This window comes from Canis lupus, chromosome 38 (genome assembly GCF_011100685.1).
Source record: "Canis lupus familiaris isolate Mischka breed German Shepherd chromosome 38, alternate assembly UU_Cfam_GSD_1.0, whole genome shotgun sequence".
NCBI lineage: Eukaryota > Metazoa > Chordata > Mammalia > Carnivora > Canidae > Canis > Canis lupus.
The window spans coordinates 22,479,840-22,506,477 of NC_049259.1; the positions used below are offsets into that span (position 1 = coordinate 22,479,840).

A 26,638-nucleotide genomic window follows, 5' to 3' on the forward strand; every position below is an offset into this window, starting at 1 on the left:
AAGACCTTTTTGAACATTTCTTGGAAGCCAGAACTACTGGCAACACATTCCCTCAACTTTTGTTTGTCCAAGAAAGTTTTTATATCCCTTTCACTTTTGAAAGATAATTTCTCAATTTCTCAGGATTCAGAATTCTAGGTTAGTGGAGTGTTTCCTTTTTCCTTTCTCTCAACTCCTTACATATTTCACTCTATTCTTATTTATAGCCAGTGTTTTTTTTTTTTTTTTAAGTTAAAGAAGTGTACAATGTCAAAGAATCATATTGCAACCTCATTTGCTCATCAGTGACAATGACTTTTCACTGAATACTGGAATACTACTTCCTCATATTTTGTATGCTATTCATATCAAGGTTACAGTCATGACTGTAACTGTACACTTTTAAGTTTAATCATTCCCTTTTCTTTATCACTTTGTTACATTCAGAAAATCCACAAAACATTAAGCCAAAGCTCTGATTCCATCACTTACCAATTTCCAAGGTATATATGTTCCCACCCTGGCTGAGTTCAAGCTACCAACGTGGTGTCATTGAATGCAGGGTTGGAAGAGCAGTGCCGCAGCCCATATGATATCTAGTATATCATTTCCACCACAGAGATACAATAGATGGAAATGTCCTCAAGAGCATAGATAATAGTAAAATGTTGTGAACTAATTAGGAAGTAATGAATTTCGAGTTTTTATTCCCTTAGTTTTAATATAATTTAATTGTAAGTTCTTATAATTTGAATTTTTAATAAAAGTAATGTTTATCAACCGTCAAGCTTGCAAGATTCCTGAAAACTTTTAACACTTGGTTCTCACAAGTTGGTACACGCTGGCTCCCCGCACACTTACCAGGTAGTATTGTGGGGAAGATGCTTGGGTGTCACATGAGAGAGGGAGAAAAACAGTGAGGATAAAGAGCAAATTCACACCAATCATGAGCTCTTGTTACGCTAATTTTCTCAGGGCGGCCCATTGGAGAATGCCTCTGATCTGTTAAAATGGCACTGAGGGGGGCACTCGACAAGGGATGAGCACTGGGTGTTATGCTATATGTTGGCAAATTGAACTCCAATAAAAAAATTAAATTAAAAAAATAAAATAAAATGGACTTTAAAAACAAGAGATGAGGGATGCCTGGGTGGCTCAGTGGCTGAGCGTCGCCTTCAGCTCAGGGCATGATCCTGGGTCCTGGGATCGAGTGTCGCATTGGGCTCCCTGATTAGGATCTTTGAAAAATCTTAAAAAATAAAAGTGAAAACAAGAGACTGGCCTTTCAAAGTCTCTTCCTGAACACAGGTAAGAGCATCTTTCCAGTGTTTTGTGTTTTGTTTAGTTTTTAAATTTTATTTGCCATGAGAGCACAGGGAGAGAGGCAGAGACACAGGCAGAGGGAGAAGCAGACTCCCTGCGGGGAGCCCAATGCGGGACTCGATCCGGGGACCGCGGGGTCACGCCCTGGGCCCAAGGCAGACGCTCCACCGCTGAGCCCCCCCTGGGCACCCCTCCAGTGTTTCATTTTGTCAGCTTAACTCATGGAAAAGTGCAGGTTTTTCTTCCCAGTTCTAGCCCCTTCCTCCCACAAATAGAGGCGCCCTCTTGGTGCACAGCTCAGAGCTCACGGAATCCTAGGGTGAGGGGCCCAGCTGGGAAACTGGGCTTCTGCCCCCCCCCCTCTTGTTTCTGTGGCTTGGGCATCAGGGCCCAACCGCATGTGGAGGTGTCTCCCGAGTTACGGGACAGATCAGACACGAGACAGAAGAAGTCTTTAGAGCTCGGTCATCCAAGTCGGCCCGAGTGGGGGGAGTGGGGGAAGCGGGGGGGGGGGGGCCCCAGCCTGCGAGGAGGCGCCTGCTGCTCACTCCTTTCCTGGCCTTAGCAGGCTGAACATTTGACTCGGACTTCTCGGGAACAGCCAAGCGATTTAAAGGCTGAGAGCCGATGAGCAATCCGTGAGACTCAGGCAGAAAAAGTCCCAGCGACACAGGAAGCCATCTGGTTCCTGCTGCACAGCAGGCGACAAGCGCCCTTGCGCGACCCGGGTCTCGCCCTCCGCCGGCCCCTTCCCTGTCTCCCTGGCCGATGGATTCCAGGGGCTTCCTCTCCCTGCGCTGCCTGCTGGTCCTCGCCCTGGCGTCCAAGCTGAGCTGTGGGACAGGTAGGTGCTCATCTGCTTGAGGAGGCGGGCGCTGCCGTCCGGCCAGGAGCCAGGGGCGCCCACGGGTGCAGACAAGCTGCAGGGCTGGGGTGCGCTGCCTCGCCTCGGGGCTTGGCGCTGCCTTCCTCCTGGCTCTTTCAGAGACGAGGGATCAGAGCCGGGTCCTGAGCTCCAGGGCTCAGCCCCACCAGCCCTGGTTTCCGAGGAACCCGGGCACCTCAAGTCACAGGGACCGTCACATCCCAGACCAGCCTCCAGGCAGGAGGTCCTGGCCAAGGCTCCGGGTGATCGGTGGGGTTTGCATCTGCAAAGACCCGGCTAAGGTGCTGGAGCCTGGGCCGGAGCCTGGGGAGAAGGTGATTCCCCCATCCCTGCCCTTGACGGGGATGCTCTCATGCGCGGACAAAGCAGAGCCACCGTCCAATGCAAGGAAGGACTGTAGTGGGAAGAGAGCGTAGAAGTGAAAACCTTAGGCATCAGCTGAGAACAGCCGGCGGCCACTATGTGGTCAACTGGTGGCTGCTTTCCTGGAAGAGAACCTCTCCAGGCAGCAAGAGGGGGAGGGCCGGGGTTTCGGGTGTCCAGGGCTGGTTACAGTAAGTGGGAAATGCAAATTGGGAACTGTCAGTGGTCAAGGCAGCTCCAGTGGGGCACCAGACACGCCACACAGCATTTGGGGCTGCGCTCGGCTCTTGTCCTTCTGGCTTGTGCTCCTCCAAAGATGAGCTGCAGTTCTCCGTGAATAGTATCAGGGCTGTGGGAAAAGGTGTTCAAGACAGAAAAAGCCGTGCAAGAGGTGAATGGCTTCTCCATCCACTCAAGTGGGCTCGCTGAGGAGTGTTGCAGTGCCCGGAGGCTGCGTAGACTAGGGGAGGCAGCCTGGGGTGGAAGCGGCCTTAGGGAAGGGGGGAAATCCTGAGGCTCTGGGTGTTTTGCACTTGGGGTTTTCAAGACCGCAGATCCATTAAAGACTTTTCCAGGAAAAGCCCAGAGACGCACTAGGGATGCTGGAGAGGCTGCACACAGGATCTATCTTCTGCTAGACTCCCAGATAAAGACGCCCTTCCTTGACTGGCGTTTCCCTCGGAACCAGGCAGACCCATAGCTCTTGTTTTCTGAGGTCTCCGGGAAGGGATGATTGAGCTCGGGGCTCAGAAAGCCGAATGGGGGCAGCCCTGGGGGCCCAGTGGTTTAGCGCCACCTGCAGCCCAGGACGTGACCCTGGAGACCCTGGATCGAGTCCCGCGTCAGGCTCCCTGCATGGAGCCTGCTTCTCCCTCTGCCTGTGTCTCTGCCTCTCTCTCTCTCTTTCTCTCTCTCTTTCTCTCTCTCTCTCTGTGTCTCTCATGAATATATAAAATCTTAAAAAAAAAAAAAAAAAAGAAAGCCAAATAGAACCTCTTGAAGCCACCCCAGAGAGAGCCAAGCCTTGCCAGGTGCACCCCACTTGTGACTTTACCATTCGGGCATAGTTCTTAGTGACTATCGGGAGTGATGGGGTTGGACAGTGGGCTGGACGTTTTAAATCTGTGTGCTTGCTTGTCCGCTGGGCAGCCTGGCCCAGGGTGTCTCCATGGCCCCGGTAGGGGCAACCGCTCCATGTAGGCTTGGGGTCCCCAATTAGTGAAAAGCAGCCCAGCCCCGTGGGCGTGTCTACCCAACCATCAGTGGCCGGCTTCCTTGCCTTCTGTTTTCTTTGAAACATGTGCAAAATTTTTAGTGTTTTTATTTTTAAATATACACCCATTTGTGAAATTCCGATTAAACACAGAGGGAAATGCTTTGCTAGGGGGACAGGTCAACCATGACAGTTACTCAGCCAAGAAGCTCTATTCATGTCAAATCAGGACCCACTCTCCTTCCCATCTGTATCAGCTTGCCTTCCAATTAATTCTGTCAGAATTTTAAGATCAAAAGTCCACATGTCCCTCTCCCCAATAAGGTGAATTTTCCATTCCCTCAATGGTATTTATTTTTAAAAATAATCTTTATTTTGGGGGCAATTTTGGGTTCACAACAAGAGTGAGCAGAAGGTACCAAGATTTCCCCCTACTCCCACACTTGCATAGCATCCTCCACGAGGGGGGACGCATCTGTTAAAACTGGTGATTTGCCCCAAGGGGATTTTGTTTTCCTTCTGCTGGTCCACCTCACCTCCTTGACACACAAGAAGGACAAGTGTGTGGGTTCCAGACTTGGCCCCTTTGTTCATTGGCCCATTCTACCTCAAGACATAGGTCTAAGCATTTCTATTGCTCAAAAGCTTTAAGACTGGGTTGTAATGCCATCACCATCACATCTCCAGTTCCAGACTGGAAATCAGAACATCAGGGCTGGTTGATTTTATCCATAGATTGACTTTGGACAACCCCACTGAGCAACTCTCTATTAAAGACACGTGATGTGACAGGCATTGTGCAAGGTGTGGGGGAAGCAAAATTAACAACCACAGCCCCTGCCCAGCACCTGGCACAGTATCTGGTACCTGAGAGCCCCTCCACAAATGATTATTGAGTGAATAAGAACAGTATGTACAGCCTGCTTGCTATGCAGCAGGAGCTGCTCTAAGTGCTGTGTGTATTATTCATTTAATTCTCACACCAACTCTATGAGCTACGTATTATTATTATTACCATGTGATGAGAGGAGGAATGAGAAGCACAGAGTAGTTTTTCTCTGTAGTCACACAGCCTGACTTCAGAGGCCCCAATAAATGAAACTGGATAAACTTATGTTTGGTGGGGGTGGAGGTATGTTAAAATTTGTATTCAGGTCCCATGGTAAAAATTAGACTATGCTATCTGTAATTGGAGCATGTAAGTTTATTTTAATCGAATTGAAATGAAGTATAGGGATATCCAAAAGGGGAAATAAGTTGATAAAATTATAGAAGGAAGCAGAGGGTATATGGAAGTATTCGATCTGGAATTTGGAAAGTGGGTAGGAAGTTTCATTCCATGAGTTTTCATTTAATTTTTTTGTTAACTATTTTTTTCAAAGAATATCATACATATGTCTATAAAACTCCAACAGTACAAAAGGGCATACGCAATGGAGACAAATCCCCTTACTGTGCCTCCTGCTGGAGGCAACTGCTACCATCAGTTCCTTGTGTGTCTTCCCAAATATATACATTAGATTTTTATAGGGCCTGAAGGGAGTATTCCAGATGAAGGCATCAACGCAGAGGTGAGCTGTTGCGAGTGTTCAGGGGGTTGGCAAGTGGCCTGCTGAAGCTTGAAGCCTAGGGTCCATAGCCAACCCTTTTCCATCTCCTCACCTGGCAAGCGGGGAGCAGGATCCCCATCATTTTCCCCCACACTGTACTTCTTAGGGAAGTTATAAAGATGAAACAGAGTACATTCTGATTTTGGAGAGAAGGGATCTTAGACTCTGTGCTGTCCATTGCTCACTCATTCTATTTTTCATTCTCTCAAGCAGCAAGGGTCTACTGAGTTTCTACTATGTCCCAGGTAGGTGTTAGGACTATACGTGGGCAAAAGAGAGCCACTACTCTCAGAAGCTTATTCTTGAGTGAGGATGACAGGCATAGAATCAGAGGTAAAAGCGTGATGAGTGATATGAAGGGGACATATAAAGGCGCTAGAGGCACTGGCAGGGAGGCCCAGACAAAGCTAGGGGTCAGAGGCAGAGATCCAACGGAGAGGAGTCAGGGAAACAGGGCGGTAACAGGCGTTCAGAACATGGAAATGCAAGTATTCTGAGTCAGAAAGACCCAACAGCATCAAGGAATGGGAGGAAAGAGGATGGTTCATGGGACTGCAGGTTAAAAAGCAAATTTTCTTCCTGGGCCTAGATATTCTGAAAGAAGTGTGAGGCCTATTGAGTCTTGTCCCCGCCCCACTCCCTGAAAGCAATGCTGTGACAAGATGCCACAAGCACAACAAGGGGGGGTGGAGGTTATTGTTATGTAGAATCCCATCTTGTGAAGGGTTGGCCAAATGCGGTCAAGTTCAGGAAAATATCCATGGGTCCATGTGAATCACTCTACTTTCTAAGTAGAATTACCCTTGAAGAAAGTGAGTTGGTGTGAATAGCTGCAAATGTTTCCTCCAGACTTTTGAGTAAACAGGGGGGACTGAATCACAGGCTCACTGGAAAACTCGCATCAGGCAGTAGGATGTTTCAGGAGTGGGGATTCCACTTGAAGTCTTCTGTGAACCACTTTAAAGTCCCCACTTGTTTTTCCATTTGCGCTTAGGTGGAGCTGGTTTCTAGTACCCCCGCCTCAGACCCAGCTACTCACACACACTCAGTTGTGAGATCACCATTCTTCACATGGGTTGCAGGGCGTGAGGGTCTCTTCCTGACCGAGTTTTGATTCCACTCCCTGTGTGGCCACTCCACTCAGCCTGCCCTCTCATCTGCTCCTTCTTTTTCTAGTTTCTTTCCCTTCCTATTTTCTTTCTTTGATTTCTTTGGTTTGGGGGTAGGGAGGGCTTCTCCCTATCCCATCTTATATACTTCCTTCCCCTCACTTTTCCTTTATCATTTTGAGTCTCCACCAATCTCACCCTAATTTCAGCCCAGGTGGACTGCCTATTGTTTTCTCCCAATCTCTGGATGTCTAGCCTGATACTACCTGGCCACTTTAAGGGACAGTGTTGGGATTTCAGGGCATTTTGTTACCAAGAACATCTGGACCAGTTTGTCCAATTCTCTATCAACCCGTCTGAGCCACAAGTCAATTGTGTCCTAATTAGATGGCTGCTTTACCTAAGCAGGCAGTTTTGTTTTACTTCTCTGGCTTCCTTATCAACTAAGCCAATCTATGCTCTCTGAGTCATGGGCTCCTTCTTTTATGAGAACTAGCTTAAGGTTAAGTTCAATTACATATTGGGCAAAGCTGAATAAAAGAGGTTTTAGTCAGGTGATGTAGCTTTCAGCACTCATATTTTGAACAGATATTTATTAAAAGCCTACCGTATACCAACTATTGTCATAGGACTTAGAGACAAAACAATGAACAAAATGAAATTCTTCCTCTTGAAGAGTTTGCATGCCAGCCAGGGACACATAAATAAAATAAAATAAAAGCATGTATCACAGACAGTGGGAAGTGTTCAATCAGAAGGGGCGCTATTCTATATAGGATGGTCAGGGTAGGTTTCTCAGAAGAGATGATTTTTTTTGAGCAGAAACCTAAAATAAAGTGAGGGAGTAAGCTATCCAGATATACAAAGAAAGATATATCCAGAGAACAGCAAAAGTAAAATCTCTGAGGTGGGAATGTTCTTGACGAGGTGTGTGAGCCAGTGCCACCACCATAGTGCAGTGAGTGGAGAGAGGGCAGGAGAGGGGTCAGAGTCTTTGAAGCCATAACAAAGCCTATGGATATTTTTTCTATGAGTGCTAGAAAGCCCTGGAAGTTTCAAAGCAGGAGACAGACAAAATCTGACATGGGTTTAAAACATGACTCTGTCTACTGTATGGGATGCTGGGAGATTAGTTGGAAGCCAATGGCCGTGCCAGGCTGTGACAATGGTGGCAGAAATGAGGGAGGTTGAAATGCTAGGATTGCAGACATATTATTCTGAAGGTAGAGCCAACAGGATTTGCTGATAGACTCCTTATGGAGGATGAGAGAAGGAAAGGAGTCAAGGATAATTCCAAATGTTTTGGTCTTAGAATCTGGGGGAGTTGTGATGCTTGTTGGTGGAAGGCATTATGGAACCAAGAGTTCATTTGCCAAGTTTGCAATGCCCCTCAGACCTCCAAATGCTGATCCATGTAGGCAGTTTGGGTGGGAGACGTATCTCTGCAAGCAGTCCAGAAGTATGGCAACCCATGCAACTGGATGAGCGTGGCTGGGAGAGAGATCTGAGCGCTGTGTCCTGGGATGCTCCAAAATTTAGAGGTCTTTAAGAACAGCAGGTTCCAGTCAAGGAGACTGAGAAGGAGCAGCCAAATAAATAGGAAGGAAACAAGGAGAGTGTGGTATTCCAGGGGTTGAATGAACGCAGCGTTTCAAAGAGGGACTGATAAACCATGCCAAGTGCTCCTGAGAAAGCAAGACGAGGATGGAGAATGGACTCGGCAACATGGCGTATACAGTGACCTTGATAAGAGTGGTTCCAGGGCATAGTAAGGAAGAGTGTCTGCTAAGAGTGAGTACAGGAAAACGAGTCATAAAATGTAAACAGGAAATATAAACACACATTAAAGGACTTTGCAATAAAGGAAAAGAGAGAAATGAGGCAGGGTCTAGGGGTGAAGGGGGTCAGGGAAGGGGTTTGTAAGATAAAGGAAGTCACAAGTTGGTACGTTGTATGTTGATGGAAATAACCCACAGCATTCTATACCAGTAATAAAGCTGCTGGTGCAAGGGATGGGGGCAACTGCAAGAGCGAAGGCTTGAGGTGGGTGAGTTTTCCGTGATGGAAGATGTTAACCTTAACGCAAGCAGAGATCATCCATCCAGGTAGATAGGTTTCTCGGAGGTAGTTTCAAATGGAAGTTCTCTTCTTGTTTCTTCTACTTTTTCAGTGTGATGAGAAGCAGAGTCACCAGCAGAGGTCACGGGTTTGAAAAAAGAGGAGGTGTTAAATAGTCAGCAGTAGGATCCTCTACAGTGATACAGTGATTTGAAAAGTTTGGTTTTGGGTTTCTTTCTTTCTTTCTTTCTTTCTTTCTTTCTTTTTTTTTTTTTTTTTTTTTTTTTTTGGTTGTTGTTGTTGGCTCAGCTCTTTTGAAAAAGAGACATAAAATAATTTCTCATCCTCAATACTAGGAACTATCTTATGGTATTTTTTTTAATATATTTTTTTGTTTATTTGACAGAGAGAGATCATGCACAAGCAGAGGGAGCAGCAGGCAGAGGGAGAGGGAGAAGCAGGCTCTGAGCAGGAAGCCTGATGTGGGGCTCAATCCCAGGACCCTGAGATCATGACCTGAGCTGAGGGCAGATGCTGAACCGATGGAGCCGCCCAGGGGCCCCCCTTATGGTCCTCTTGAGAGCAAGAATTCCACAGTTTGAGCACTGGGCTCCCGACCTCCCTAGCTCCACATCCCTCAGACTTTTCTCTTTCTTCATTATCTGAAATGATGCTCTCTGGCCTCGGTTTCCTGGGCTCACAAGCTCAGAGTCAGCTTCAGTTGCTCTCTGCCCCTCATACTGCGTACCCGGTGGTGGTGAGAAGTCTGGCAAAGGAATGAGCAGACCTGGCTTCTAGTCCAGTTACTAGTTACATGACTTTCGGGATGTCACGTAACTTCTCCATGTCTTAACTTCTCTGTGCCTTAACTATAAATCTGAGTTGATGCAATTCTCTCCCAGATCAAAGAAACTCGGTGTCCTAATTAGTCTGTACATCTCTGTTGTAAGCAATTTTAAGATTTCCATTGGGATTTTTAAAATTTTGAGAATATGGTGGGACAGTCATGACCGTTCTTATAGGCTGCTAAGGATCTGGCAACTCCAGGGATAGCCCAAGAGGAGGAGGGAGCACCTCAATCTGTCATTCCTGATCCACAGACAGGATGTGATTCTCAAAGGCCTCTACAGTAAGGGGCTTCTTCTGGTTCCTCCCACAGGTGAGAGCTTGATGAATTGCCCAGAAGTCCCTGGGAAGTTGGGAAGCAGTTTGCAGCTGTCCTTGGCATCCGAAGGGATAAGCAAGAGGATGAACAAGAGCATCCACATCCTTGTCACAAGGGCGGAATCACCGGGAAACAGTATCAAGAAGAAAATAGTGTCTCTGGATCTGCCAGAAGGGGGGTCTCCACGCTACCTGGAAAATGGCTATAAATTTCATCTGGAAAACCTGACCCTGAGGATCCTGGAAAGCAGGAGGGAAAATGAAGGCTGGTACTTCATGACCCTGGAGGAGAACTTTTCAGTTCAACACTTTTGTCTGCAGCTGAAGCTCTATGGTAATAATGGGGCTTCCCCAGTCTGCACTGGGGGGCTGAGATCGTCCCTTACCTAAGGATTTAGCTGAGTCTCAGAAGCAAGGGTATTTAGGATTGGGACTGGCTCGAAAGAGCATCTAGTCCAGGGTGTTTGTGCTTCGGGAAGAAGTTTTAGAGAGTCACAAATCTTTTGTGTCCAAATTGCTCTTCGACGGTAGCTGACTAACACTAGTTACCCTTACCCCCATTTCCCAAAGAGAAGGAGACCAGCTGCCTATGGACTACAGGGCCTGGCGCCCCAAGAGTCTCAATTTGCAAATAAGACTTGGTTTGAAAAAAGGGCTTTCCTCTCTCTATTTTTAAAATGTTTGAATACCATCGATGGAGCTCAACCTCTTTTCCATAGACCAGGATCCTGAAATCCAGGGCGTGGTTGGCTGTGCTTACACACATCCTCATGGGTGGTTCCCTGCACTCGGGGCCCAGGAGAAGGAGAGCAGAAGCTCGGCCCGTCCGCCACTTGCACGCCCTGTGCTCTGGCGTAGGACCTCATCTACCTGGTGGAAGAGCGCTTGTTTCTCATTGAAACAGAGGCTCTGGTTATGAAGTCGCTTAGCTGCAGAACCTAATCTAGGCCCTTGGTCCATCTGAATCCAAGGCCAGTGCTTTCTTGAGCGACTTGAGCCCCTCTTGAACGCACCCAGAGTTTGTGTCTCTTAGGCCTAAACGGTCCTTTGAATTTCCAGGAATCCTGACAACAGCTACGTGGGTTGTCCTGCTTTCTCATAGAGAGACTTCCTTATCTCTGAGATGGGACAGACAGCTCCACCTCCCCAGCATTTCTTTGAAATCCTCAGGTGTCTACAGGAAGATGGCAACACCTTCCCCGCCCTTCCCGTAGCTCCAGCATCCCCCCTTCTTCCACATAGTGTATGCAGGCTCCTCTCAGCCCTCTGCCGGGTACCCGAGAGCTCTGACTGCTCCAATAGTGGCCCTATGGCACATCATGCATTTTCTAGAGCAGTCCACTGCCTTTGTCACATCTTGTCACATAAACTCTTGAAAAATACAGTCTCTGCAACCATGATACTCTCTCAAGTCCAAGAAAGAGGCTAGATTTCAGAGTCAGACAGACTTAGATTCTGATCTCAACTTGAGTAATGTATGAGACACTCCACCCCCCTGGGTTTCAGTTTCCTCATCTGTAAAATGGGAATACTTATACTTAAGGTTATAATTGTTGGAAAAGTTGTTGAGAAGATTAAAGAATATGATAAATGTAAGATTCCAGAATTGTGCCCATCCTACAGTAGTCGCTAAATAAATACAACTTACCCCCTTTCCTTAGCTATTTCATAGCATTAGAGTGAGATTCCCCCCTCACAAACACACACAAATACAGACGTAGAGACACACTCTACCACTGTGTCCCACCACTATGTCATTCTTTCAGATCCAAAGATAATACTTTAGCCAATGACAATTAAACCATGTAGGATTAAGTTGGCAGAAAATGTCACAGGTAGAAAACAGAAGAGCAACTCAGATTGGGACCATTAGCAAGGGCAAGTGGATTCTTTTTTTTTTTTTTTTTTAAGATTTTATTTATTTATTCATAGGAGACAGAGAGAGAGAGAGAAAGACAGAGACACAGGCAGAGGGAGAAGCAGGTTCCCCAGAGGGAGCCTGATGCAGGACTCGATCCCAGGACCCCAGGATCACAGCCTGAGCCAAAGGCAGACACTTAAACCCCTGGGCCACCCAGGTGCCTAAGCAAGTGGATTCTTAACAGTAGTGGTAGGAGGAGACTAAAAGACAAACACTTTTCCCTTATTTTGTCCTGAAATCATACTGGAAAGGAATATATTGGAGAGAGAGGGATTTGGGGAACTAGTAGGTCCCCACCAGCAATAAAACACACTGCAGACCCACAGGGAGGGAAAAATACCATGAGGCTCCATTTTCTTTTAACAAAAACATCAAGTTAGAATACCAGGGGGTTCACTTGAGTGATGGCTTCCTTCCTCCCCCTCCTGACAGAGCAGGTCTCCACTCCAGAAATTAAGGTGTTGAACTGGACCCAGGAGAATGGGAACTGCAGCATGATGCTGGCCTGCGAAGTGGAAAAGGGGGACAATGTGGTTTACAGCTGGAGTGAGAAACTGGGGATTGACCCACTGATCCCAGCCAACAGTTCTCACCTCTTGCACCTCAGCCTCGGCCCTCAGCATGTCAACAACGTCTATGTCTGCACCGTGAGCAACCCCGTCAGCAACCGCTCATGGTCCTTCAACCCATGGTCCAAGTGCAGGCCAGAGTCTTCGGGTGAGTGCCCTGATGGGGGCTAGTGTGGTACATTGATGATATGGGCTCAGTCCCCACTGTACTAAATGCTCTGTTTCCATAGCCATGGCCTCCACCCTGGTCATAATACTTTTCATTTTCCCTATAGTTGAGAAAAGCCTCCTCGTGTGTGTTCAGTGAATGCCCTCTGCTCATAATCACCAGGTTGGCATATGCTCAGTTCACACTTGTCAATGATAAGAAATGATGGAGCCAGACTCAGAGTGCAGGCCTTCCAGTGGTGATTCTTCCTCTCCCCTCCTGTCTTGGCTCCAAGCTGCAAGGGTAGCTGGGTGAGAGAGTGCAGGTGGCAGGCCCTGACTCCCCAGTCCATACTCCACTAATGGTGGGACTGGTCTGTACCATCAATAAGTACTTGTTGACCACTTATGCACAGAAAATTGGGCATGAATACGATACACGATCTCTGCTCTCCAGCAACATGTTGTAAAGATAGAGACATGGAAGGTTTGCTCAATAATGAGATGCAGGATATAATGGAGGGCCATATTGTATGGAATGGACTGTAAATCTCATAGCAAGTCAGAAGGCCAGGGAAGTCAGCAATCTGACTGAGACCTAGAATGTGAGGTTTAGGAATAATAATAAATCATATAGTACTTTGTTATTGGAAGGGTACTTTCAATGATGTAATCTCTCTTGAGCCTCACAACAAACTTACCAGATCCGTGTTAGTATCATCCTCATTGTACAGATGAGGAACTTGAAGGTCATAGCATTTAAGTACCCTCCCGAAGTTTCTTCAAATTATAAACAGTAAAATTAGTACCTGAACCTAGACCTTCTGACTGCTCATTCTCCAGGAACAAAAGCATCATTATTCTGGTAAAAAAGGAAGGGAGGGCTGATTAAGTAACCATCTGAGGTTGGAATATTGTGCTTAGTTTGACGAAACCTTTTTTGAGGTTCTACTAGGTTCCAGAATTGTGGTGTCTGTTGAATATACAAAGATAAAATAAGACATGATCCTTGCTCTCAAGGAAGGAAGGAAGGAGAATGTTCTGTAAATAACTGATCCTACATTGTGTAGTGTGATGGGCAGAACAGAAATAACAGAGAGGGAACAATGATTAACAGTATCTGAGGGAATCAGAGAGAGCATCACAGAAGGTGTGACATAAACTGGATTTTGAAGAATAAACAAATTATCTAAGCAGATAAAAGAAAGACATTCCAGGCAGGGGGAAATGTAGAGGCATCTAGGTCTTGTCCTAGATCATCCTATAGGGGATGGGAAGTAATAAAGCACTTTGGGTAGAGGAGTAACATGATCAGTTTTGCATTTTGGGGAGAAAATTCAGTGGTATGGGGAATAGGTGGGAGCAGGGAAGAGGCAGCAGAAAGAGAAACCTGCTGTGGGGAAGAGCCCCTGTTGCAGTGATCCATCAAGAGATGACAGGCCTAGGCCAAAGCAGGGACCATTAGTTTAATGAAGACTTCGTACAAGGGACATTTCAGCCTTGGGATGAAGTGGTGGGGTCTGAGGGTTTATTAGGGATCTCTTCGTCATGCCATTTTTCTAATGACATTTGTCCAGGATCTGAGTCATATATTCATCCTTCTTCCGATGGCCACTTCATTATTTTCCAGTAAGAAACATCTAAATGTCTCTTGCTAAGAAGCATCTTTATCGCAAAGTCCAAGTCTTAGGGTGCTACAGAGTACTCTGGGGAGGTCATGCAGAGCATGTTGATGGGTCAGCAGTGTGTGACTTGCTGCTGTCCTTCGCGAACACCTTCTGAAATAGTTATATCTACGCTAGAATGAATATTAGAACATCTTAAGTAATTCAACTAAAAGGGAATGCCCCTGGAAGCTCATCTTGAAAAGAGGACCCTTTTCAGTAGATTAGCAGAAAGTTGGCTCAGCAAGTCTGGGTTTGCTCAGAGGAAGAGACAAGTGACACTACCAGTGAGCCCTGGGGGCTCCCCCTTTCTAACAAGGCCATTTCTTCAAACGGGAGCACCCATTGCTACAGAGTCATCTAGATGTTCCACGCACAGAGGCAGGTCCCTCTTTCACGTACTCCCAGTCCAGTCAGCCTGACAATAGCGGTGGGAGGATGGAACCTGGTACGTCCCACGGGCCTTGTCAAATGGCCACAAGGGCAGGGGAAGCCGAGGTGTGTAGTGCTTAGCTGGACAGCCATGTGACTGGGCAAGATGCGTGCTGCCACGGAAGAAGGTGGACAACCGTGGGCGCAACCAGTAGCCTCTGCCTCGCATTGCTGTGACCTCTGTAGAAATGTTTACTTGGACGGTCTTGGATCTTAAATTAGTGCTTGGTTTGTGAACATCCTTCCCCCACCCCCAATTCTGAGTGGAAGCCACCAAACACCGAGGTATTTTTTGAAGATGGCTGGCTGCTTCAAGTCGCTGTGTGCCTTGCAGACTGCCTTGCTGAGAGAACCACATGAAAGGCAGGAAAGAGGTCTGGCATTCTCAGACCGTTATGGCAGAAGCATCTCAGATCTCCTGGGGGCAAGCTATATTTGTGTCTCAGAGTCTTTTTCGTTTTCTTCTGTGTCTCCTTAAAGAATAAGTTTTGGGGACTTGAGGAGAGAGAGAAGCTTTGTGTTTCTGTGGCAGCAGACTTTCAGAGATAAGAAAAAGAAAAGGCCTCTAGCATTGTCCTTGGAGGCAGGGCTACTTGCCAAGAAGGTTTTATATTTAAACCACAGCCAATAGGGTAGAGGACCAAAGGGTGGGGACTCTTCATAAATGGTGTCGGAGTCCTCAGTCAGTCTCCTCGGCTGCTTCTCAGAGGCTCCAGGGGGGGAAGGGCCCCAACCTCCTCTTTAGGAATTTTCATATTGGATTTCCTCATGAATGAACAGTAGGGCCTATGGGCCCCAGAACAACATTGCTCTCCCTGACTGCTGAGTGCCATTCTGAGAGGCCTCACTACATGACCGAGGAAGAAGAGGGAGAGCTGGAGTTTTCTGTCACAGGAAACAGTGGTTTGAAAATGGGAACACAGGTGGTGCTGTGGGCGCAGAACACCCTCTCTGCCTGGTTCCATTTCATTTTATGAAGCATACACTAAGTAGGTCATCGCTCATTCCCTTCGAATCCTGCTTTGAGTCACTCAAAAGTGACCCTGCATTCCTTCTGAAACCTTCTTATATTCAGCACCCTGATCATTCTTAACCAAAGGATACATGACAGTCCTCCTCCCAGCTTTGTTCTATGGCTTCCGATTTAATTTATCTCCCTTCATCATGTACTTATTATTGCCCGTAACCCTACATTGTATCAGGTAGGGCGTGGTGCAAATAAAGCATAAGGAACAAGGTCTACCTTCAAGAATTTATGATCTAGGTGGGATTTCTATACCTTACTAGGTAGAAAAATATTATCATCTTAAGAAACCTCTACTAGAATTCTTCTTTGGAAAGGAACAGGATATACACTTAATTTAAATGTTAGAGAGCAGAAGGGGAGACCCTCCCCCAAGGAATCCAGCTGTGGTTTAGATGTTTCTGTATGAGAAAGAGGACAGATCTGGCTTGGATAGATATAGGGAGGGAAAAAGAGGGTCTGAGCCCATCAGATAGTGGAAAGCCACCAGGTTCACAATGGAATCTGTTCCCTGCAACGTTTCAACCGTTCAGTCGCAGATTTACACCCACAGAATTCTTGGTGTAGGTTTTTACCTTTTTGTGTGTGGAAAACCGATCAAGGCACTGCACCTTGCACCGAGGATAGCCCAGACTACAGCAAGCAGAGCCACACGAGCAAAGACTTGGAGGACCATGAGGAAGTCATTACCAGAAATTGCAGGAGTCATGGGCAGTCTGATCCCAACAAGCCATTAAAGTAGCATTTTGTCCATATTTACCCAAATTGTCAAGGGCACAGAGTTCCTGACATTTAGTTTCCATATAAACATCTATATCATTAGATAATAGTACCAAATAGATGAGCACCAAGTGCAAGACCTCTTGGACCTGCTAGTTAGGGAAACTGAGTCATAAGCAAACAAGATGGGGCTGGAGTGTTTCTGAACACCAGCGAAAGGTCTTCTCTGGATGTGAGATCAAATCTATCTTCTCTCCTTCCAGTCAATCAACAGGAATTTACCAAGGACTTATTGTATACCAAGTCCCAAGATAGCCACAGAAGAGGTAAAGAAGTGGCCTCTGGCCTCTGAGAGGCTAGCAGCTATGTGGGGCAGTTGAGGCTAGTGGAAAGAGATGGCATTTACGTACCACATTTATGCCCCAGGCATCTCTCTGGACACTTTCCATAATTATTTCCTTGACTCTTGAGAAAGACTCTGTGAACTGAATATTGTTGTGCTCAATTTTCAGTCAAGGAGACCAAGGACCCAGAAGTTAGGAGCAGTCTATCTGAGGTTGCAGATCTATCAAGTAGTAAGTCCAGAATCTGAATCCGCTTATCTGATTCCAAATGACCTCCCTGAAAATGGTCCTTACAGCAACAGTAATACCGCAGCTCAGGTTCTAAGATGCATGGCATAAACCAAGGTGCGGCAAAGTCCCAGGGAGAAGAAAAAAGAATGGGAGCTAGAATGGTCAGGGAAACTGATACAGAGGTAGTAAGATTGGTCAAAGGGTCAACACTGGGCGGGCCTGGTGGGTAGCTGAAGGTGAAGCAGGAGGAAAGGGGCGCACAGCAAGAATGGGCAGATGTGGGAGAGAGGGCACTGGGGGCACGGGCACCTCTCAGGGCTTTCCCTGTGGGAATCCCATCATCATAGGCCAAAACACAAAATGTGTCTATAGTTCCCATCCCGCCCAGCTCTGCCATCCACTTCTCTGTGACTCTGGGTACACCTCCAAATAAAATTAGCGGGTTGGATAAGACAGCGCCATAGCTCCTTTAGCAATTGAAAACCTCCCTCTATGGACCTATCACTTAAATCCTCCAAGAGATCCATATTGCTTTGTATCCAAAGAGTAGGAGAAAAATTAGGGATTTTGAAATATCTCTCAGGACAAAGGCCAGCTTGACTCTCAGGTCTGACCAGAGTAGCAGAAGCTGGACATTTATGTTATAGGACAAGGGTAGCAGATGGCTTTCATCCTCCTGACAACCTGGAAAAGAAGGAGACAGCTGGGGCATTGGTCTGAGCTCTGGCTCAGTCATCCTCAGTTCATGTGAGTAGTTGGGCAGCAGAGCTGTTGGCAGCAGGAGCCAGGAAATGGGACAAAGGCTCACTTTGGGGTTGATACCAGTCCAGTTTTGTCATCTCCTACTCTAGTTTAGAGGCATCCCCTTGTGTGTTGGTTTTTTACTTTATTTGTATCTCCAGTGACATTTGAGAGAACTATTACCTTTTAAAACGGTTTAAATGGTTGGAGTATTTGTCCTTAAATTAACTGTTGTTTTTGAAGATCCCAATGTAGGTTAGGGAAGAAGAAAGAGGAAATAATCTCAAAATAGTCAGAGCGACTATAACAATTTGCTGGGTCAGTTCCATGAGCTGATGGAATATGGTGGTGTTTGGCTACCGTCTCTGCTTCTTGTCTTCAGATTTGGGATTTTTCTCCATGGATCCCTGGCGTTGGCAGCATAAGCCCTGAGTGAGTCTCTAAACACAGATCTTACTCTTGTGCTGTCCCAGACACATGTGCACGCACACACACATGCCCCAGCTGCAAGGAGGATTCTCAGGGGCCGCGAGCTGCTCAGAGGAGGACGGCATGGAGGACAGCTCCAGAGCAGTGGTGTCTCCATGCTGGAAATCTTAGACTTGATATAAATTCAGGAGTCTTACTAAAACTCTCTGCTGGCCCCTTGGCTTTTTGATCGGGTCATATGGCATGACAGTCTGCCGACGTTGGTCTCTGGCAGGGTTAAAGCATGTTTATTTGGGGCAGGAAGTCTATAATCAAGATGTTCACAGGCTGGTTCACTGAGATTCCCTGGGATGACTTGATGTATTAAGAGGCCGAAAAAGAAAAAGGAAGAAGCTTTTCAAATCCCGGAGGCAAGCTCTGGTTAGCTATGAGGGCTGAAGGTCCACTTGGAATTTGGTGGGATGCCTTTGATCAATTCACTGACTTTAGTCTGTAGCTTTGTTCAACTATGTGAACATCTGAATTGTGTCTGCAAGGACTCTGTTCCTCTGTAGCCTGCCTATTCCTTTCAGTTTCTCCCAAAAAAATCCACCCCAGGTTCATCAACAAGCAGACTAATTCCACAATCATCCTAATAAACTATCCTGACACATTAATGTTAACACCTGCTGTTATACTACAGCTGACCCTTGAACACATGGGTTTGAACTGGGCAGGTCCATTTATATGTAGGTTTTTTCTTTTTTCTTTTCTTTCTTTCTTTTTACAAACACAGTACAGTAAAGGAAATGTATTTCCTCTTTCTGTGGCTTTCTTAACATTTTCTTTTCTCTAGCTTACTTTATTGTCAGAATACTGTACGTAAAACATATAACATGGAAATATGTGTTAATCACCTGTTTATGTTATCAGGAAGGTTTCGGCTAACAGTAGGTTATCAGAAGCTAAGTTCTGGGAGAATCAAAAATTATACATGGATTTTCAACTGTGTTGGGGGGGTCAGTACTCCCAACTCCCACGTTGTTCAAGGGTCAACTGTATTTAGAGCCTTAATGTTATGATTTTACTTAGAATCCTGGTGCTTCAGATTGATCCCACTGTTCATTACCTTGGGGTAACTCACCCCAAGCCCATAAGTCTCTCTGACTCTCCAAGAAGTCCGTCTTTAGCAATCAGCCACTTTTCTACCCCAAGACCAAGCTCTAGTATTTGAAGGTCTCCATGCCTGCTTCCTTATGCACAAAAATGGGATTAATGAGAATAACTACCTTGTAGGATTAATTCCATTCACACATACAATGCACTAAAAATGGCCCATCGACGATCCTCCTTAATTGTCTATTAGTATCTTAGTAAGCCAAATGTGTTGTTTGCTGGGTCATTAGGTCTCACTGACTGTTTTCCAAGGTACTACTCCCAGCTTAGAAGGATTTGGCGAAGTGGGTAAAGGAGAGAAAGAAAAAAAAAAAAGGTGGCTCCGCCACTTTGCTACTTCTCTAGCACTCGTATTAAGCATTGGAATCCCTGAGAGGAAAACATACATGCTTTTCTTTCAGTTCAGGTCCAGTGGGTTCCATATAGTTATTTGCATGGAGGACAATAATAGCACTATTATGTTTATTTTTAAACAACAAAAGTCGGCCATTCTTCCTCCCAGTGTCACATGAGACTGGTGTGGGAGTGTGGGGACAGCAGGTGGAACCAGAACGTTCTTTGTACCAAAATGGATACAGGACTCATCGGCGATTTAAAACTAGGGAAACGGGCAAGAGACATTGACTTGGGACAAATAAAGATGAGTCTGATTTTAGATATGTGATCATTGAGGTACAAATTAAGCATTTGGATAGAAAAATCTTTATGGAACTTGGGAAATTTCCATAGGAAATGAGGAAAGTCAAGTATGGTGAGAGAAATTAGGATAAGAGAACAGGTAGGAAATCTTCAGTTGTCTGAAGCTGCTGTCTGAAACCATCAGAATGGATGTGTCCCCTGAGAGAGAACACGAGACTTGGTCTCCCCACTTCCATGAAGGATGTTTTTAAACTCACAGTACTGTTGAGATCGCCCTTTAATTTTTTTTTTTTCAGTGCCAAGACAATGGAGACTGTATGCTGGGCTCTTCTTAGGGGGTATCGTTGGTGTCATCTTGATTTTCGAAGTGGTATTACTGCTGTTGAGAAGAAGAGGTAGGTGTCTGACAATAAAGAGATTCATATCAGACTTTGTGGTAAGTAGGGAACCTCTCCGCACAAGCAAAGACTTGCTTGCACAGCTTTGGCTTTCTGCATGAAGCACTTTTGCAATAACACTAAGTACACATACCCTGGGACCTTCCACAATTCAGTCTAATTCAATATGTCTTGATCCCTACTAGGCCATGGGGGTGGAAAGAGGGCTGAGCCATAGGTGTTGAATGTGGGAGACACTACACAGATCATTCACGCTCGATATAACTAGCCCTGTGGGAGGGGTGGGTGGGGGATGCTGCAGGGGGCCAGACAAGAGGCTTGACTATGCTCCTAGATGCCCAATCCAGGGGGCTCTTGGATCTCATTCAAGAAAAGTTACAATTACAGATGAATAAAAGGGCGTTATAATAAGATATTGTCATCCAAAGGTTGAAACCTTTCTACAATTTCTTTTTATTCTTGCGATATCCCTCTGAGAACAGTGAGTGAGTTGTTTCTTCGTGACTTAGCAGCGGGGTAATGGAGGCATAGAGAAGCCATGTGACTCGTGCAAGGTCACCCAGCCAGCTAATGAGAGAACCAGAACTGTAACTATGTCTCCCAACAACCAGGCCACGTGCCACTGGGAAGGCCCGCGTGTCGTTGGGAAGACCCACAGGGAATGCTCTTTACTAAGATTTTTGTACAAATTCTGACTCATCTTAGGAAACTGTGCAATTTATGAGGTTGCTTAAGGCCAAACTAAACAGTGTGGAAGATCACCCAGGGTACCTGGTAAGGCCCAGTTACCCCTTTGCAGTTTAAGTGCCTAGAGGATGTGTCTCCTGACCACCCCTCCAAGGGGTCCCCTGAGTCCACATCACAGGGCAGGGCGCCTGGCCACACTTTTGTCACCTACCCACACCAAAGTCAGAAGGTCCTGCCCCCAGACCAGGACAGGTCCCTGGGCTGGCCTTCCCACGGTGGGACAGGATTTGATCCTCACACACCAAGGTGATAGCTGATCTTATTCTCAAGTAGATCAGCATTCTCACGTGTAACCTTCTTGAAAAAGCCCTTACCACAGCACTCTGTGCTGGCTTTGCTGGTATCAGAAAGTCTAGATCACAGCACAGCCACCTACTTTTATCTCATTTCCTCCAACTGAGAGTTAGTTGGGGAGGGTGGGGGTAGGGTGATTCAGACAGAAACTGTGATGAGAGCCTAAGGGGATGGGTAAGGCACCCACATTTGGCTTAGATAATAGGGAAAGAGTGAGATACCAGGGTTAAGAAAATGGAGATTAACGCAGCCATGCTAACCTAGCCAGAGGGGGTGCCAGGATCCTAACTCACATGCTTTCCTCAACTACATTTTGCTCATCGCGTGGTTGTGCTCTGAAGGGAATAATGCCCCTCATCTCCCTCTGAAGGGAACAAGTCCCTGTCACCCCCCCAGCCGATATCCATCCTCATCTCCAGCCACCCTGTATTACTTGTAAGCCAAGAACTTGAAAGCCTTGCCTCAAATCTGTGGGAAAACCTATATTAATTGTTACACCCTCTGCAAGACTTTGCTCAAGAGATTCTTTTGGCACCTTGTGATGCTGTCACCTCCAAGAAGCTGCCTGGCTCTGAAGGTTTTCAAATGGTTTCTCTGGCAATTTCATATTCAGAAAACACTGGTTAAAAATATGGGATTTGGCCTCAGACACACTTACATTCAAATGCAGACTTTGCCACTGACAAGCTCTGTGACTAAGTGAGCTAGCTCTCCTCTGCAAGACCGGATGATATTATGTACTGCACGGTATTGTTGTGGGGATCCGTGAGTCATACACAGCGACTACCAAGTCCAGTGGCGTCCATGGATAGACGATGGATCATGGACCGATGCATGATGGATGGATGGATGGATGGATGGATGGATGGATACATATGTACACACATAGACAAACCTTTTTTTAAATTTTTTTTTATTTATTCATGAGAGACAGAGAGAGGCAGAGACACAGGCAGAGGGAGGAGGCTCCATGCAGGGATCCCGATGTGGGACTCAATCTCGAGACCCTAGGCCGAAGGCAGGTGCTAAACCACTGAGCCACCCAGGGATTCCCATAGACAAATCTTTTAATGGAGTAAATTAAAACCTCAATGTTTAAGTCCTATGGCCAACAGGGGAAGGCACTAGAAGCATCTGGGAATAGTCCTCAGAGCAGATTTAAGTACATGAAGTCCTGATAACAAAGGACAACTTTGTGCTTCAGGAAACAGTTGGAAAGGATGTTACACAGTCCACAACTTCATTTTACAGCTACGGTAAAAGAGGCCCATTTGGATGACAGGTTTTGTCCAACACCACTGAGGGCAGGATACAGACCCCCTACTGCGAAGGCCACGACCTTTCTCATTCAGCCCTAGGTCCTCACGACTTTGAGCCTATTTGAGCTAACTCCTGAAACCTGCTCTGGCACCGGGAAGGAAAATACATGACTGGACAACCTTGATCCAGTGGTTTTCTAGGCAGCAATATTCAGCCTCACTCCTCCTGTCTGAGCATTTACGACTGTCCAGCCTGAGCTGACCTGAAAGTCGCAGTCCCTGAGGACTGCTCTGTTCTCCACTCATTTCCTTACGGCCTGAGGACAGTGCAGGGCGGGCATGCCTAACTTTGCAAACACCCTTGGATTTGAACTGAGAGGCTATATTTCACAGACCTAAGCTGCACCCTCCCTGTTATTTCCCCCGTCACCCTGACCTCTATCCTCTGTTCTACACGTGCACGTATACGCACACACGCACACATGCACACTTTGTAGCCAGTGTCAATCCTGGCCAAAAAAAAAAAAAAAAAAAAAGTAAATCCTGGGCCCACCAGGCCCTCCATGCCCACCCCCACACAGGAACATCATACATGGACATTCTTTAATTCTTTGAGTTTCCCCAATGGCTGCCTATCATTTCCCCCTCCAAGGATCATACCCTCATGCAGAACATCCTAGCATCTTCACCACACATATACATAGTTGGTCTTTCTCTTCCAAATAAAAACATATTTCTCCTAGGTGCTTTTCCCTCAGAAACATGCTCCTAGTTTTTTTTAAGAGGATAAATTTATTGGTGTTAAAATAAGTCCACCCTGAAGACTTATGTGTGGTTTCCTCTGGGCCAAGCATCCACTGCCTCTACCTGGACTTTGCAGTAGTCCCCAAATTAGCTCCATGTTTTAGTCAGGCACTCTCACTCCATCCTTCTCACTGTTGCGTGATGCGTGTAAAGAATAGCAGGAAACATTAGAAAGAGTGAGATAGGTCTACTGCACCAGCGTGGAATATGTGCTCAACACACATAAGTGAAAAGATGAAGTTACGCAGAAGGGTGTATAGAATGGCCCTATTGCATTAAAAAAAAAAAATCTGTATAGCAAATGTCCCGAACTGCACTGTCTCATGTGATAGTCACTCATCATGTGTGGCTGCTTCAGCTTAAATTAGTTGGAATTAAATACAATTTAAAATTCAGTTCCTCAGTTGCATTAGCCATAGTTCAAGTAAGTGCTCAAGAGCCCCCCGCGGCTTGTGGCTAACACATCAGACTGCAGAGAGAACTGCACAGAGCTGGTCTGGATGGATATTCATCAAACTTAAAAGTGATTGCTTCTGGGAATGAAATTGCGTTGGCTAATGGGGGAGGAGGGACACACTTTTTTTTTTTTTTACCTTATATAATTTTAATTTTTGTAACGAGAATGGATTAGTTCTATAATTCAAAAAGAAAAAGATTAAAAACTGGTTACACATTAAAAAGTTCTGCAACATGTTAAATTCCAGAGACCCTGGGCTCTGAGCAAAGTTTCCGGATGGTGGGTGTCAGAATGACACTGTTACTTTATTTTCCAATCAGTCCCCGGGGGCCTTCCATCTTACATCTCTTCCCCTATGCACACGTAAAGTGCCCCAGAAACACAGTGAAGCACCGTGCAACAAGCGGGAGAGTACAAAAGGGTAATGAGCTCTGTCCTCGGAGAACTTACAATCCTATTAGGAGACCAGATATGCACATTAAACAATAGAGATTAAAATAATTGAACGGCATTCCAGTTACATGTAACACATCCTGGGAATTTAGGCTGCCAGGCATTGTTCTAAACATTTTACAAATAGTATCTCATATGATCATCACAACGGCCCTGTGAGGCAGATACTTCAGTCCCATTTCACAGAGAAATAGAGAGATCAAGTAACCAACCTAAGGCCATGTGACACATGTGTGGGGTGGGGGTTGGGACTTGGTGTTTGTTCCTTTGGGACCCCTGGGGAAGATGGCTATGCAGTGGGGGGTAAAGACCCGACAAATCCTAGCAGAGTTTGTGCATGGGCCGGAGAGAGATAACCACTGTGATTTCTTTTCCCCAGGTAAAACAAATCATTACAAGCCAACAAAGGAAGAAAAAAGCCTTACCATCTATGCCCAAGTCCAGAAATCAGGTGTAAGTTCTATACTTTCTTTGTCTAGGGTGGACCTGTCATGTTTCCTGAGGGATTCCTGGCCAGTCCACCTTGTGTGTCTGACACTCATGGTTCTACATGGGTTCTGGAGCAGAGGAAATTAGGGAGGCGGAAGTCAAGAACAACTTCAGTGTCAGATGGGACTATTTATTATTTGAAATAATGGAAAACATGGGAAGCCTGGGTGGCTCAGCGGTTGAGCATCTGCCTTCGGCTCAGGTCATGATCCCTGGGTCCTGGGATCGAGTCCCACATTGGGCTCCCTGCATGGAGCCTGCTTCTCCCTCTGTCTGTGTTTTTGCCTTCTTTCTGTGTCTCTCATGAATAGATGAATGAAATCTTTTAAAAATCTTAAAAAAAAAAAAAAGAAAAGAAAGAATGGAAAACACTGGATGATCTTCTGGTCATCTGTGTCTTCATAAGGGAAAAATGAGGAAGTGAGAAACACAAGACCCATGACTCCTCCAGCCCTGGCATTCCAGGTGTCTATGGTTCCATTACCAAACTCTCCCCTCTCTGGGGACAAGGGCACAGGCTTGCAGACAGAGGGAGGGTTCAGAAGGGCTGTTGTATGGCGTGTTGAGCTGATCCAAGTGTAGGAGTGTGCAAAGTGCCGTGGAGACAGGGAAGGGGGATCTTGAGGATTTTGGTTGGAGAGATGGGAGGTGATATGGAGGCTGGAGATGAAAGAAAGTGAAACTTGATGGAGGGAGGGTGGTTGGACTGAGCCAGAAGAGAGGAATGAAGAACTAGTCATGACGAAGTCGAGGAGCAGATATGTTAGGAGTAAGAGGGAGGCTAAAGGAATACGGTTAGATGGGAAGATAGTCTAGTTCTGCGGACTTGAAGGCAGCTCTAGGTGATGCACAGGCCAGAATCTGGCTGGCCAGAGGAAGCAAACTCTAGAGTAAAGAACATGAGGGTAAAGGTAGCTTTGATTAGCACCTTGGAAAATTGCATCAGATGACAATAAAGGCCTTTCTGGTCACCAGAGATGAACCCTAGGACAAAGCTCATCTTTCTGCTGCCGCCTACTGGCCTGGGGCCTTTAATACACAGATCATCACCACGGCTGAGGACCACCCTTCATTTATTTAAATGTAGGAGAGTCCCAAGACTAACGTCCACCCCTGCATTTACACATTTAGTAACCAGTTTCAACTTTAGCAGAGTGCCTTCCCTATCTGGTGCTGCTAGCATCCCTCTTTTTACTGTAAAGTATGACATATATACCAGAAGGGCACAGAGTATAAATGTCAGCTCAGTGAGTTACCCCATCGTGTTATCTAGTAAAGCAAATCTTCCCGCCTTGTTTTTCTCCAACGGGTTTCCCTATTCTTGTCCCTCTGTACTTTTGTATACATTTCAGAATCAGTTTCTCAAGTACCAGAAAAGGGGAAAAGTCCTATTAGGATTGCATTGAATCTACAGACCTGTTTGAGGAGAAATTACATCTTTCAGTATCGAATGCTCTAATACAGCATAACCACCACCCAGATCAAGGAACAGAATATTGCCAGCAACCCCCACAAGCCAGCCTTGTGCCCGCCCCTTCATCTCTATTCTCTCTCTCCTCACCAAAGATATCACCACCCTAACATCTAAAAATATACTTTAGCTCTCTCTTTCTTTATCTTTATAAAAATGGAATTTTACAGTATTTTCCCCCTTGGGTCTGTTTTTTTCCTCAATATTACTTTCATGAGATTCATATGTCTTTGATGATATGATATGATATGCTTGATATAATGCATTCACTTTCATTGCTTTATAGAATATCAGTGTATGAATGTACTAGAGTTTTTTAAAAGATTTTATTTATTTATTCATGAGAGATATATAGAGAGAGGCAGAGGCATAGGCAGAGAGAGAAGCAGGCCCCATGCCGAGAGCCTGATGCAGGACTTGATCCCAGGACCCCGGGATCACGCCCTGGGCTGAAGGCAGATGCTCAACTGCTGAGCCACCCAGGCGTCCCTGAATATACTGGAGTTTATCTGGTTGACTATTGAGGGACATTTGGGTTATTTCCA

The 26,638-nt window shown here is 46.0% G+C and overlaps 1 protein-coding gene across 1 annotated transcript in view; it reads left to right on the forward strand.

The window, feature by feature from the left end:
- The first annotated feature begins 2,051 nt into the window (after window positions 1-2,051).
- Window positions 2,052-26,638, forward strand: part of SLAMF1 (signaling lymphocytic activation molecule family member 1) — a 31,568-nt gene continuing 6,981 nt past the window's right edge. Inside the window, 5 exon segments of the mRNA NM_001003084.1 lie at window positions 2,052-2,146; window positions 9,701-10,039; window positions 12,059-12,343; window positions 20,018-20,116; window positions 24,513-24,586. Coding sequence (NP_001003084.1) covers window positions 2,071-2,146; window positions 9,701-10,039; window positions 12,059-12,343; window positions 20,018-20,116; window positions 24,513-24,586 — 873 coding nt within the window. The 5' untranslated portion in view covers window positions 2,052-2,070.